This window comes from Achroia grisella, unplaced genomic scaffold (assembly GCF_030625045.1).
Source record: "Achroia grisella isolate CSIRO2021 unplaced genomic scaffold, CSIRO_AGI_Agris_v1 utg452, whole genome shotgun sequence".
Classification (NCBI taxonomy): Eukaryota; Metazoa; Arthropoda; class Insecta; order Lepidoptera; family Pyralidae; genus Achroia; species Achroia grisella.
In genome coordinates this window covers 1,404,480-1,420,441 of record NW_026712864.1, presented here as the reverse complement: position 1 = coordinate 1,420,441, position 15,962 = coordinate 1,404,480, and the positions used below count along the sequence as shown (strand labels likewise).

Genomic DNA, 15,962 nt, shown 5'->3' with positions numbered 1-15,962 from the left:
TTTTAATTTTGAGGTTACAAATAAAGCGAATCCAATTCCAGTTTCCAAAGTATTTGTTTAGCCACTTTTCAGTGTGATATATTTTAAACCACCTAGACTTCATCTTTTTAGAGATAACCCCGACTTTGTCTGGTTTTTCAGAGATAACCCTACTTCGTATGGTTTTTTTAAGATAAAAGATAGCCTTGTGACACATCCTATAGGATGTATCTCGTAATCTATCTTTACGTCAATTTTCATTAAGATCAGTTCAGTTGTTCTCTGCAGATATCAGACAGTCATACAGACATATGACATATGTTGACTTACAACCACTTCAAACGGCGGATGTAAATATGTATAATTGACATGAGCGTAATATTATAGATAAATTTGTATGTGGAATACATCTCGTTTGTTGAAAAAGAAACTTTCTTTAATATTACATATACAGAAAATAAAATACTATCCTGACCATCTGGCTGAATGGCAGTCCTCCACAGTATGGTTCTCTAGAAACTTCCCGTAATGGTAATTCCGAACCGATACGATATTGAAACCTTTAAAAAAAAAGCTTATTCCTTCTTAAAAGGCCGGCAAGACACTTGCAACTCCTCTGGTATTGCGGGTGCTCATGGGCGGTGGTAATCACCTAACATTAGGTGAACAAGCTCGTTTGTTCCTTGTGCTATAAAAAAAAAAAAGTATTTAAAATGAAGATTCTGAGTTGATTTAACGAGTGCGCAATTAGTAATTTATATAATACATAATAACAGCAATTACGAACATAAATTAATACTACTCATTTATAAAATTATAAATAAATAATAAAAAAAGATCTCTATCTTAATGTTTACAAGGCGGATGCTGATGATAAAGATAGCTATATAGACAACAAAAGTTACATATACCAACGGGCTTTATTTTAGGCTACAATATTAAGTAAATTAACTGTATAGTACAGGCGGCATGGTTATTTATAAAAACTTGTATATTATATTAAAAATTGATATTATGTATAACTGATAATTCGTCCGCGTGGAATTTAACTTGATATTATTTTTCAAAATAAAAGTAGCCTAACTTTCGTTATTATATCAGTTACCTGCAAAAAAAGTCCCGTCAAAATCGATCCGGCCATTTCTTTCACAAACAAACAGACAGACAGACAAAAATTGTAAAAAATGTTATTTTGGTGTATGTGCCGTATTTATATACATAGGCATGTAGTAAAAATCGGTGACAGACACTCCAATTTTATTTATATGTATAGATAATTATAATCAATATTTTCGCTTTTCCGTAGATTATATAAAAAATGAAAATTTCAAAAACTAACTTAATTATATGATACCCTAATGCAGTTTGAGGCGATTAATTTTATAAAATTATATATATAAACAAATATATTATATTGTATACTATTATATCATAAGCATATATATTATATTGTATACAATATAATATTTATGTAGCGTATTTACACAAATGTACATTCTCCATCATGATTTGTAATGATGAATGAATGATGTTCATAGTCTAGATACTAGAACAACATAATTAAATACACAATTCCTAATACTTATGAGGCTACGGTGTAAATAAATGCGAGTGAAGTTGTGTATATAAGAGTGTGTGTTGTACTGCGTGATTGAGGTAGGTATCGTGCAATTGAGTACATATGGGTACTAGTAATGCACAATAGCATAGTGAACAGACGTATTGCTCATATATAGGATGCTTTAGTTATATCTTTTTTATATGTACCTTTAAGTATATTTTACTAATATTATAAATGTGGAAATTTGTGATTATGGATGGATGTTTGTTACCCTCTCATGCAAAAACTACTGAATGGATTTTAATCAACTTTAAATTAATATAGCTTATATGTCAGAATAACACACGGGCTATACGTTTCATGCGGATGAAACCGCGGGCACAGGTAGTTGTACATATTTATATAAGATGAAGTAGATATACTGAATGAACAGTTTTAGAACTAGTTTCTAAATTTAAATATAAATAGATTTAACAACATTATTTGAAATAGGTTTAGAAGATGACTTATATAAGTGTCATACTTTTTCATAAATCATAAAAGAAATTCTTTAATATTACTATTGTTATTGATAAAAAAAGACTTTAATAGAAATAAAATAGTTAATGTTAGCACCCTACTCAATGATTGTATGCAATTCATCTACATTGATTCAATAGAAGAGCCATTAAATAGCCATCTAGTTTAAGGGGTGTATATACCTACATACAGACAAATATCCTGATTGACTTGTCAACGCTAAGGACAAACGGATATTAAACATTTCCTGTCATGCACTCCTTTGGACATTCTGCATGACATTTTGCATGCAATTTTTGAATAAATATTTTATTATAAATAACCCTTGATTTTGTACAAGAAAACTATTATACATAAATATTAATTATATCCAGAATATATATCATATATAGGTGAACGTACAGACTAATACAAACAGATAGAATTGTTAATGGAAATCTTTGTATTGTCCATTGATTGAACTGAACATGTTATCTTCTAAAGGAAGATACATCAGTTTGATACACATATTAATTGAATGAATTCTAATGTCATCAATTATTTATTAAAAAAACCCAATCGGGTTTTCTTTAGAAATACCGTGTTTTAATATATTAGTATAGAAATTAATTGTTAAAATTATGTAGATTTTTTAAAAAAAGTACACGTAACATTAACTCGTGTAAGTTATTATTAAAAAATGGAACAACATTTTATGTCTTACAATTCGTATCTTATTCTTACATAACAGACCTCATAATATATAATATTCTGGAGTTGACTGTACACACCGTTTTGTTATCAATTTATTGCACTCGCCGAAGCGTCAGCCAACGTACCAGTATATAATATGGAAGGTACACTGATAATACCATTTTGTTTCAGACCAGCCACAAATAACGCCATGGTGCATGAATTGAGAAATAAGGTGGTGGTTATTACCGGAGCTGCTAGTGGTATAGGAGAGCGGGTGGTCAGAAAGTTGGTTAATGAAGATGTGAAGGTAGGCTTTAAAATTCTATTGTACACAATTTTGAATTTATATATAATCATCTTAGCAGAACAAGTCAAATTAGAAACCTTTCAGTTAATATTTTAAAGTAACACACTGGTACCTAGTTAAACAAAAAAATATTCACCGGAACGGAAAACAAAACACTTTGCAATTGGCCCATTTGTTAGCGTGCTAGTTATATCTGAGTGTAGTTTTTTTTTGTATGTCGAACATTTAACTAGATACATTTCAATATTAAAATTCACCTAGAAAAACATAGTCGTCGGTAACTTCGAATATAGTATTATCCCCAACAAATGGCGATATTAGCGTTATACGGATATTCAACATTACATTAGTCTTGTCTATTTCGCAAAATATAATACCGTGATTATATCAAATACAAATAAGAGCTTTTATTTCCCAGCTTATAGCTATTTTGGATATAGCTGAAAAACAAGGAGTAGAACTTCAAAATGAATTGAATGCTAAATATGGGAATAAAGTTAAATATATTAATTGCGATGTCACAAAAGATGAACTATTATTTGCTGCGTTTGAAACTGTCATCCGTGAGGCTGGACCAATTGATGTATTAATAAACAATGCAGGAATACTGAACGACAGCGAAAAGGCTTACAGACTCGAAATAGATTTGAATGTGGTAAGTTTATTACATATATCTGAAAACACACAGTATAAATTTACTCTTAAACAAATGATAAACTTTATAGAATGAATGACAATTACCAAATCTTATTTGTGATAGCCAATTGGTATCTAGTTATTACAAAAAAAATATTGTATATTTTATTAATATCTTAGATATTTCATAAACCCAGTATGCCCATAAATATAGCCTATTGTTTTGCAAGTAGGTGTCAAATATTTTTTTCTATTTATGTACCAATTTGGTGGTATTTGGGAAGCGGCAAAACATGTCAAGATTTTCCACTTCCCAATACCCAGTGCCACAAAGTTCTATAAATAGGAATATAATTAGTACTACACTGTAATAACAAAAATAGAACTTGAACAACAGAAAAAAGCACCGTTCACATTATTAACCTAATAATAATAATAAGTATTCAGTATCATTGTTCTATATTTTTCCAGAAAGCATTAGTAACGAGCTCGCTTAAAGGATTGGAACTAATGCGTAAAGATGAAAATGGAAATGGCGGGGTTATCATTAATATATCATCAATAGCAGCATTGTGCCAGTTAGCTGAAACTCCCATCTATTGTGCCACTAAAAGCGCAGTGTTGCAGTTCAGCAATTGTCTTGGGGTAAGATATTTATTCAATTATACTGACGCGAGTTCGATTCCTCGCAGGATACAATCATATGTATTTATAAGGATGATTGTTTGTATAAGTCTGGATGTCTTCTGTGTACATTATAAATGTATTTACATAAAATATATATTTCAGAATTAATATCAGTTGTTTAGTATGTACTAAACAACATTGGTGTCCATAACACAAGTTCTGCTAGCTTGGGACTAGATAGCACTATGTTTGTCCTCATCTCAATGTCAATTGTCCCATTATTGTTAGTAATATTACAATTGCAATGTTAAATAAATATTAAAAATTATTAAAAATGAAATTTATATAATAAATTGTAGTAGGATAAATTTTACCTTTTGTACAGAAGAATATGTATATACAGATTGTATTTATACCTTTCTGACTAATTTCAGGCGCCAAGAAATTAACTTTGTAAGTTGTGTTTAAAGGATAAAATATATCATTATAATTATTGGTTACGGAGGCATGACATCATTATCCACCATCCATGCTAGAGTACTATTCTTAGAACCACGGGTTAGAGTACTATTCTTAGGTACCTTTACCTACTTATTTCAGATGGACAGCTACTATTCTAACACTGGTGTACGAGTGATTGCCGTATGTTTCGGAGCAACTGACACACCACTTCTGCACTTGGAAAATATGCAAACTGTTGATAATAAAATAAAGGCATTAATACCAGATTTAATGAAAACCCTTCCTATGCAAACGTGAGTTTGATGCAAAACAAACTGGTCAGAGTTTCAACTAATGTACTGAATAATAATACATTTTCTTGTAAATGAACATGTTAAAAAATGAGAATTAGAACTTAAAATTGATTGTATTTTTTATATCTATCATAGTTACGCAAAATAACCAGTCAGTCAGTTTCTCGATTTTATGCTATTTTATAGAGTTACTCAATTGACAGTGAAACACAGAGTTATTATAAAATTACATAGATAATTGTAGGTATGTTATGTGAATTATTGAATAAAAGTTAAATTAGTTAATTTTTGAAAAAATAAAGATAATATGTACTCAAAATGTATTCAAAAAAATAATTTAAAAAAAGAAACAATATTCTGCACCTCTAATGACGTCGGTGATATTATGTATACAATATACATAATATCACCATAGATGTATTTGCTATAAATTACCACATACTTTCTAAATTTTTGTTCCAGACCTGATAATGCAGCTGCTGGTGTTATAGAAGTACTCAAGAAAGGAGACAGTGGAAGCACGTGGCTTATAAGCTCTGGCAGATCAGCAGAGGACATTTCTAATGAAGTGAAGAAAGCGTATGAAATGCTCTCTGCCCTTATATTTAAATAAAATTCTTATGGTTACTCTATTTTTAAAGGAAATTAAATTAAAAATGGACACGTGTGGCAGTCGCCGGGTCCAATATTTAGAGATTTTCTATTATTTATTTAGTTCCGTAACTTTGCTAATACAAATATAATCATGGAAATCGCTTGTTAATTTTTTGACGTATTTTACAATAAATGAACTAAGTTGTATTAAAATTTCAAGCTTACAGCAATAGGCACTTTTTTTAAACCTTATAGAAGACTTTATTACGTGCAGGCCAGTTAGGGTCATGTCATATGTACCATGCTATAATATTTACCCGCTGTTTCATGCTTTCTCAGTTTATTTACTTTATTTGTAAAGATAATTTTGATGATAAATATTAGCACCTAATACTTAGTTTTGGTAGAATTAAATAGTATTCTTGTAAATGTCTAAAAATAAAATATGTTTATAATATATTTATTTTTCTTTTTATATTATGCTAGCTACTCGCCCTGGCTTCCCCCGGGTGTACATGTATTATACATATAAACCTTCCTCTTGAATCATTCTATCTATTAAAAAACCGCTTCAAAATTCGTTGCGTAGTTTTAAAGATTTAAGCATACATAGGGACAGACAGAGACAGCGACTTTGTTTTATACGATGTAATTATACATATACATATATTTATTAGCGACATAAATATATTTCATAATATTTAGTAATAGAACAATGCTTTTTTATTTTATTAGATTGGGTAAGATCCTAAATATGCCAACCTGATGGTAAATGGTATCCATTGCCTATATACATGAACAGCACTAGGAAAAAAAATTTTAAGTGACACCCATGTTACCATTTATTCAACGGCATTCTAGCAAGCCCTAAAAAAATGAAACTAAGATGAGACCCCCACGCAGACAGACATCTATATACAAACTGTTCCTTGCCAAAAAATTGCTATACAATTTCATTAGGCGTATTTTTTTAATAAAGCATGAAATATTTCGAAACCTCATAAATATAATTACGAATCAATATTCTGATGGCAGTCATAAATTTATGTGTGATGACTTGCGCGCATTTATGATTATGACTGTTTTAATCAAGCTGTTATTCTACAAAAAATATGTAAGTAAATAATAAATTTTATTTAATCATACTTATGATTTTATAACTTTGCTTTAATAATATACCATTCTCTTATTTATCCCTCCTTCGATTAATCTCCCGTCCAATTCAACCGGGGATCGAATTTACGACTCTCGAAACCCTAGCGATGCAGACCAAAGTCGTACCCGTCAGGGAGAAATTGATTTTTTTGTAAGTCCTTCCGATGGCTAAGAGTGCCATCAGCACTCCACTCGTATCGTTAGGTGAAGCTGTAAAGGCCATCAGAGGCCAATAGTATTAGAATTGTTCAAAAAAAAATTCATACACTTATTTATTATCTATATCTAATTCATAAAATGTGTTTATAATAATTCAACCTCAGAACTCAATATCCGTACATTCTATGTTTGTATTATGAAATATGTACTCGTATTTTATTCATCATTTAATTTTTTGTATTTTGTTTGCAATGGCGTTTCTTGTAATTTAACCACATTTGAAGTCGATTATTTTATGCAAAGAATTAAAATTTGTCAAGATTTTTTTTATTACCACGATTTTATTATCAATATCGTCTGAGGTATTTTGAAAGTAAAGTCAATTCATTTAACGTACAATTAAAAATAAAGTGAAATCAACCGATAACTATATGGTATAGGTACATAGGCGAGGCAGCTGTTTGTTATAAGCAGAGATATGCCATTGAAACTAAGTTATTTTAAACGAAATAGTAATTAACGTACTATTATTCTAGTGCTATAAATTTACTGTATAATAAAGACAGCTCTTACATATTTACTTATATATTTATTTGCTTTATTGTGCAATAATAATCAGTTTTATTACTAAAGGTAAAGATGAGCATGAACACTATTAGACGTTTATTTATAGGAAAGTACACGATACGATCAGGAAGTGATAGTTTTTAATCGCTTATCATCTTCTAAATTAAAACACTACGCTTAATATATAAACAAGATAGGGCAAATGCAATGTAATCGCAATCCGGCCGTTGTGAGATCGACACGCGTGCTCCAATAAAATGTACGAAGTAGTAAATAAAGTTGTATTAGTGACGGGTGGTGCTGCAGGCATCGGTGCTGGAATTGTAGGAGAGTTTTTAAAAGAAGGTGCAAAGGTAAGGACATTGTTTTATGTTTGATACCGAAAGATAAAATATGTAAACTGTACTTGAAAAATTTCGTGACTTAAATATAAGTAATTATCTTTATTAATGCACATTCTTTGCGTCTGAGGGTAAAAGCGTAAAAACTGTATTTGTCTCTTTTATTACATAGGCAAAAGTATTTAGAGCAATATAAAAGAGCAACGATATATCGAGAAGAGGCTCCATTGGAATTTCATCCAAATCCGTGTTTACAAATAACAAACTACATACATCAGAAATATAAGAATTTAAAATAATAATAAACAGGATACTTACGATACGTTGACATAATAGTCATAAATTATTCTCAAACACAAGTATTGTACTTACAACAGTATACAAAATCATATATTTATCTAACTGCTATTTTTTACAGCATGTAGCAGCCTTGGACGTCGACGTAAATAGTGGCAAAGCATTAGAAACTGAACTGTCCTCAAAATATGGTGCAAATAAGATAAAATTTTATAAATGTGATGTGACTACACAAGATTTGGATCTTGCTTACGATAGTATTCTTAGAGAATTTGCATATATTGACGTAGTAGTCAATTGTGCTGGTATTATGAATGATAGTCCAGATGCATACAAAAAGGAAATTGCTGTGAATGTGGTGAGTTATACACACACATGTTTTATGCACGTACATTTCTTTTATAAAAATATCAAAATACCATAGAAACCATTGCTAGAAGAAATTGCTATGTATATAGAAGAGCTGGTTTACCTAACAGTGTGTTATTGTAATCCAATTATTTTTTAAAGAATTAAACATTTTTTTCATGCCTCAATATACATATATCTTTACATAGTTTAAAACCAACCCGCGCCCGATGTCAGTAAGCTGAAATCTTTAACGCTGCATTTTAATGCAATTTTCAGTAATAGATAAAGTAATTCAAGAGAAAGGCTTATATGTATGTATGTATATTCAAGTGAAAACGAGGCGAGTAGTTAGTCGTTATTAAAAATATGTTATGGTTTGAACAGTAATATACATATTAATTTTTTTTAAAAAATATGTAATTATCCATTATTCTTTTTAAATGTATATATTTAATTTTGAACGAAGTAAGAGTTCTATAACTATCCGATAAAATAATTTTAATATAGTATATAACAATACCATAATAAACGTCATATACTTAAGTGCATACAGTAAATTAATTTGTACTATACGACTTTAGAAACTTCGCGCAGAATTATTGCAATTCAATACTTTATCATTTGCGGAACTTATCATTATTTATAAACATCATCATAAATATATATTTTGCACTATAATAACACTATCTTACGTCATATAATATTATAATATACTGACGCCTTTAGTGGTAGGTATGATATTTTGATACACTAACTTAACGAACGATAGTAATGGGTTCGATATCTGCAATATAAAAAAAAATCTGGGATTATGTATTTGTTTGATCTGGATGTTTTTAATATATGATCCATTGTCAATAGATGTATGGACTATATGAGAGACGACAACAGATAAAAACTGGTAAATATTTACAGTACAGCCGCCCAAACACTGACAATGACAATATTATGTAAAAACAGACACTCAAAATCATTGTAAATATTAATATGTATATATAAATTTTTAGAGTTTGCAACAACATATAGACCAAAGTACTATATACATATATAGACATACACATAGAAGATTTCAAATGACGTGAAACCGTTACAAACAAACAGTAATTTAACTTCGGCCTTCCTCTGCCCTCATAACCATCCGCATTCATAAGTCACACCTTTGTTAAAATATATGAATAGGAAGGTAAGTTTAACTTACCTACGCATCCATACAGTAATATTAGAAATAATATCTACAAAACAATCTATTTTTACCAGCCACTGTTAGGGATTCCGATAAAAATATTTACATGTTCACTTTCTGTCATTATAATGAAGCCAGTTCTTTTTCTGTTTAATCAAGTTGATAATGCACTCGTGTCTGTGATAGCGCAGTGTTTTGTTTAAACGACATGATAATGTCATAGAATGCTATGATAATCACATAGAAAGACGCAACCGATCGGTCATGTAGGTACACATGTGTGCAATATAAACAAACCAATTGTTGTACGTGAATAAAAAAAGATAAGTAATCTACCTTTATATAGATTTTCAGCATCATTTTTAAATATGACTTCTACATCTTACAATTCTTTCATGTGGTTCTACGATTACTTTGCTATTTAATTACATACCCTGCGAGAATTGTTGTCTCGTCTTTTCGTAACAATGTATGTGGTTCATGTTCCCTTGTTTTCTAGTAAATTATTAATTTTATCGTCATCATCATCATCTACTTCTTCCTTAACCCATTCATTTGGGGTCGACGTAAAATGTTTTTCTCTTCCATAAACCCTTGTTCTCAGATATCGCGTTATTTATAATTATTAATTTTATCGTCATCATAATAAGACATTGTTATTTTATTACTGAACATGGGTCTGTAAGGGATGGGACGTAAGGGTTTACGAGAAGAATTTGTCTCTTTGTTATTATATTACTGTACAAAGATATTTTTTTATGTTTACTTCACTTGTTTTGTTCTTAACGTATGTGTGTTTAGTTCTTCCATTCGGTTCTTATTAGATCCTGGGAATATAACGTAATGTACACGTGACATTATATTTTACCCGTCATCACACAGTTACTTACCTACCAATGATAAGATATTTTCAATTATACTAACACGTTAATTAAACTTATGTATTAAATAGAATATGCTAATCATATCAATTACGTTTACATACAAGACGGCACTGATAACAAGCTCGTTGAGAGCACACAAACTAATGAGCAAGGATGAAGGCGGAAGTGGAGGCACCATCGTCAACGTGTCATCAATAATAGGACTGTTTCAATCAGCCTTATTACCTATTTATGCTGCTACCAAAAGTGCTGTCCTGCAGTTCAGCAATGGCCTTGGAGTATGTATATGTATTTTGGTTTATTGTATTTATGGTTTGTATTTACAATATTGTAACTTTTTTATTCTGCCTTATAATTATGACTCGAATTATTGATAGTTAAGACTCGATTATATTTGAGGGTCTTGGTGGTCTAGCGGTTCAGCACACCATTATAATTCCGATGGTCGCAGTTCGATTCCTCGCACGGTACAAACATTTGTATTCATAAGTATGATTGTATCGGTCTGGGTGTTGTCAATATATATTTTGTATGTATTTATAGAAAAAAATCTAACAATTTATATCAGTTGTCTAACATCCCAAGCTCTGCTTATTTTGGTACTGGGCGAGGTTGTACTGTCTTGTATTATCTAGGGATTATTATTATTATATTTATTGAGATGTCGAATACAATTACTGGTGTACAATTATTAACAGTAAAACGAAACTATAAAATAAATGAGATTCAAACAGAGAACACATACATTTGTCCATTTGAAAATTATGAAACAAAATACTAAAAATGTTTTATATTATTATTTTTCTTGGAGTTTTCTACAAAACTTACCTACAATAGGAAACATTGTAACAAAAATATTTTCTTCTAGATGGATCCAAATTACTCACAGTCTGGTGTCCGTGTCGTGACAATATGCTTCGGTGTTACCGATACATCATTAATTAAAACAACCAAAATGGGCGCATATGATACTAAATTAGATGAAGCGCTGGCAGCAGCAATGAAAACTTTCACAGTACAGAGGTATTTATTTTATTTCTTACAACAAATATCTCATTAAGTCCTTTCAGAGGTCAGCAGATAAACCTGAGGGATATAAGTCTCTATTATGTCTCTCTTTATCTTTTATCAGTTGTCAAACGCGAACACAGTCATAGACTATCAGTATACGATTCAACAGAAAGCAATAAGTTACTCCAGATATCCTCTGAAACTTACGTAATTTTAGTACAGCAATTGTATCGTTCGTTATCTTAGTTAATATTTTTTTTGCCGAAATCTCATAGTCAAACAAAATAATGCCCTTCCTTATTTTTGCTTCACATTTTCTTTCTGACCAGCAGTTTTCTTGTTGACGTCACATTTTTTAACGTAAATATTCTGTGGTTATTGTATTTAATTTACGGTTTTACAATATTAAATATGTTATATATATATTATTAGCATAAATTATACAATCATCTTATATATAATTATATTGCCAATTTAATTTTATTGAGTTATTAAACTTGCTTATTATAGGCCGGAATCAGCAGTACGTGGTCTGCTTGAAGCTTACAAGAACGGCTCCAGTGGTAGCACTTGGTTGATAACATCGGACAGGCCAGCAGAAGACGTAACCGCCAACGTCAACGAAGGTTATAAAGTACTTTCACGAGGAGTATTCGATGGTTAAAAATACCGCTTTACTTTCGATGATCACGGGTTCGATTCCTCACAAGGTACAAACATTTGTATTCATCAGTATAATTGTTTATATTGGTCTGGTTATTTTCTATGTATATTATGTTTGAATTTATAATATATATATATATATATATATATATATATCAGTTGTCTAGTACCCATAACACAAGCTCTGATTACCTGATAATTGTATTTATTTATTTGAGATACAAAAAGTGTTATGTCATTATATAATTTTACCTGTATATACGTTATGTACCTAAAAATAAAGTGTTAGTAATTATTCAGCCTAAAATTAATATACACCTACTTAGCGTATCTACCTATATCTGAATATAAGTACAGAACAAAGTTGATATTCGAATCTCTTTGTTTCACCGCTTACTTCTTCTTCTACAACGCGACAATTTCGATACGTTTTTAGTTATAATTTTAGGAATTTTGGTAATTATAAGTTTATATAAATAATATATAAACGATATACAGTATATGACCTTGTTGCATGCTATATATCCATGTATAGCAAGTATAGGTCGCTGGTTAATTGGCATATTTAAAAATTTGAAATAAGATTTCGATTATTAAATTGGGAAAGTTGTTTAAGCACCAGTACACAAAAATATTTATTTCTAAACCATAATAAATTAGATTCGTTAGATATTGCCCAATTTATAGAATATCTTTTTAAATTATAGACTGTATGTATTCTGAAGTACAAGCTGTATTACTGGAAAGTTTCATTGAATTCGGTTCAGTAGTTTTTGTATGAATGAGCGACATACTCCTAACTCTACATACATATATCCAAAGTTTTACGTGTATACCTAATATTAGTGGAATTAGTTGGATTTTATTCAGTTATAAGTTCAGTATCGGAACGTAATAACATAGAAACCTAGTAGAATATTACGTCAGATTGCATTGCATACTGCGTCAGTAGATTCAATATCAAGGTAACTCATTATCATTGCGCTACTGACAATACAAAATGCATGTAATGTAAAGGAAGCTACTATCTGTGCCAAGGCGATTAGAACCAGTTTCCGATTATTGACGATTAGTTAGGCATTCCAGTTAGTGAAATGAAGGAAATTCGTCCTTATTTATACTGTACTTCAATCCAGAGAAGCAGTTCCTGAATATTATGTATGCATTTACAAAAAACATTGCATTTATACCTATGTAGTACCTACCTATATTACAATATAAAATAAGTATGCTTAGCTTCGGTCTAGATGAAGTTGGGTGAATTGTCCTGGGTTGTTATTATTACGAATATTTCATGTTGCACATACTAACGGTATATTCTGACGGGGCGGTCGATGATGATGAGTTGAAGATGAAGTTAGGTCAGTTGCCCATCATAGCGATTTCACCAGGAATTAACCACCACCACGTGGAGGTGTTGTGGTATAGTACAGGGGACAAACGAGCATGCAGCTCACCTGATGGTAAGTGATCACCGCCGCCCTTGAGGATCCGCAACACCAGAGATATTGGAAGTACATTGCCTGCATTTTAAAAAGGAATAAGTTCTTTTCTTGATGGTTTCAATATCGTATCGGTTCGGAAAAACCATTGCTGGAAGGTAATTCTAAAAAGTTTCTAGAAAAATAAAATGTGTTTATTTTATATATAACTGAATAAGTTGGCAGACCAGTTGATGGTAAGTAGCAACTGCTTGCTGCCTATCTATCTATTCTAAACAAATACGGACATGATGTGATAGCTTATAGTCGCCAATAATGATTTTAACTATGAATGAACTATGAACTATGTATCTACTATTACTATAATCTTCAATTAGTAGATTTAAAAGATTTTCTAATTACATTTTAACAGGGTTAATGACTACTTTAACTGGACAGCACACGTTGGTCGCACATGTTCCTTGATGTAAATAAAAAAGATATTCATGCAGTAAATAATTTATTTTAAAAATTTCTTAATCATTATAACTCTTCGTAATCATTGTTTTGAATGTGAAATTAGGTATCTCTGCTTATACGGCTATTATCGATCATTATTGTCTTCCAGGATAACACGTGTTTGATTAACTATTTAGTTCCCCCAACTCTTGTGAACAGTTTGATATGGTGTAATGTATCTGAGTAAATCGAAATCTGGAATTACCGTACATTATGGAAGACCATACAAACTTTCTCTACACCAGACTAGTATTTTTTATATATACAAAATCGTTAAATTAAAAAAAATACAGTGTTAATTACTATCACAATATCAGAGAAAATAAAGTTAATGTTTAATTTTAAATGATCGTTTAACAAAGTGACAATAAAATAGAAAGTGAAGATTGTAAAACGTAAATATAATATATAGAAGAACTTTCTCGAATTTATTATATATTTATATATTTCTTTATTTTTAAATACCTATCTAAAAATTCAAATACTTGAATCTCTAGATTTTTTTTACTATATTTCATTAAATGAGATTAACTTTGGAGTTTCTAATATAAAGTAACCAAAAAGAACCTAAAACACAATTACGACAATTTAAATTTAAAATGTTAATAATAAAACTTTGAATCAGAAAATAAGAAACATTTATTTCTGACTTTAGCTCGTTTTTTACTCAAGTTGATCTCATTTAATTGTAATTTTTCTACAATTTTCACTAATAGTTAACGCGATAATATAAACTTTAATAATTTCCTTGGGAAACAAACATATATCACTTCAATACATTTCTAAGATATGAATACTTGTAATTCTATTTACATCGCAACTTATTCGGCTAGGATATTAAATTATTCATTTTCCTACAATAATAAATTAAGTTATTTCAATTTGAATTAGAATATTCGTAGAACAATAATTTATTATTATATTGAACGTGATCAAATATTTGTAAAATATATATACCATCAACCTCATAGCTCACTTCATATAATATCAGTTGTATCTATTATATTGGGAACCCAACATAAATATTATAAATAAGGGTATAATTTTCTAATCTCTTTAATTGAACATGAGTAGTTCTTACAAAAATGGCAGTTTCATATCACGTATACAAATTTAGATCAACATTAAGAACACAAGTTTTAACATCTCTGAACAATTATTTCTCAATAAACAGATTTATTGCCGCATTATCCACACTAATGTCTAGTTATTTCTTATATTCATTTTTATATAACGAACCTCGATAATTAGACGCTACAAATTCTTATTTATATACAACATGTTGAATCACAATCACATGATCTCGAAATGTGCCACGTTTCGATCGGTCAAACATTCAATGCATACTTTGTGCGTTTTATTTTATTTCGTAAATTAGCTGCAAGGAAACGAGACCAATAAACTGAATTGATCATCAATCAGTTCTCTTACTACATTGTTATATGAAGATTTTTAATCTAATATTTTTACTTTTCCATGCAATTATTCAATCATTATCTTTCTTACAAATTCTTGTTATTTGCCCTGAAGTGTCAATCAGATATATAATTAACTAAGTAATTTTTACTAAAAACTATCAGGAAATGTAATTAAATGTATAAAGCGTTTTTATAAACGTCAATAAAAGATTTAATGCTTATGAATTGCTTAAGTGTGTGATTGAAATCTGCAATCATTATTTTTTTATATAAATTTACTTGTCTGTAATTTTAGTATTTAGATACTTATCACCATTATAATTTTAAAGAAGAAATTTGT

The 15,962-nt window shown here is 29.9% G+C and overlaps 1 protein-coding gene across 1 annotated transcript; it reads left to right on the top strand.

The window, feature by feature from the left end:
- The first annotated feature begins 2,863 nt into the window (after positions 1-2,863).
- On the top strand, positions 2,864-12,398 carry LOC131845129 (uncharacterized short-chain type dehydrogenase/reductase y4vI-like). The gene is made up of 10 exons (XM_059194167.1): positions 2,864-3,041; positions 3,460-3,696; positions 4,149-4,322; positions 4,905-5,059; positions 5,522-5,667; positions 7,769-7,887; positions 8,294-8,530; positions 10,695-10,868; positions 11,459-11,613; positions 12,112-12,398. Exons 1-10 carry the CDS (start codon positions 2,889-2,891, stop codon positions 12,263-12,265), a joined length of 1,704 nt encoding a protein of 567 aa, XP_059050150.1. The 5' UTR covers positions 2,864-2,888; the 3' UTR covers positions 12,266-12,398.
- The last annotated feature ends 3,564 nt before the right edge of the window (positions 12,399-15,962 follow it).

Coding starts and splice junctions, on each gene's coding strand:
- LOC131845129 (XM_059194167.1), top strand. CDS start 2,889: ATGGAAGGTACACTGATAATACCATTTTGTTTCAGACCAGCCACAAAT. Junction 5,060..5,521: donor AAAACCCTTCCTATGCAAAC/GTGAGTTTGATG, acceptor TTTTTGTTCCAG/ACCTGATAATGCAGCTGCTG. Junction 5,668..7,768: donor GCTCTCTGCCCTTATATTTA/AATAAAATTCTT, acceptor GGCCGTTGTGAG/ATCGACACGCGTGCTCCAAT.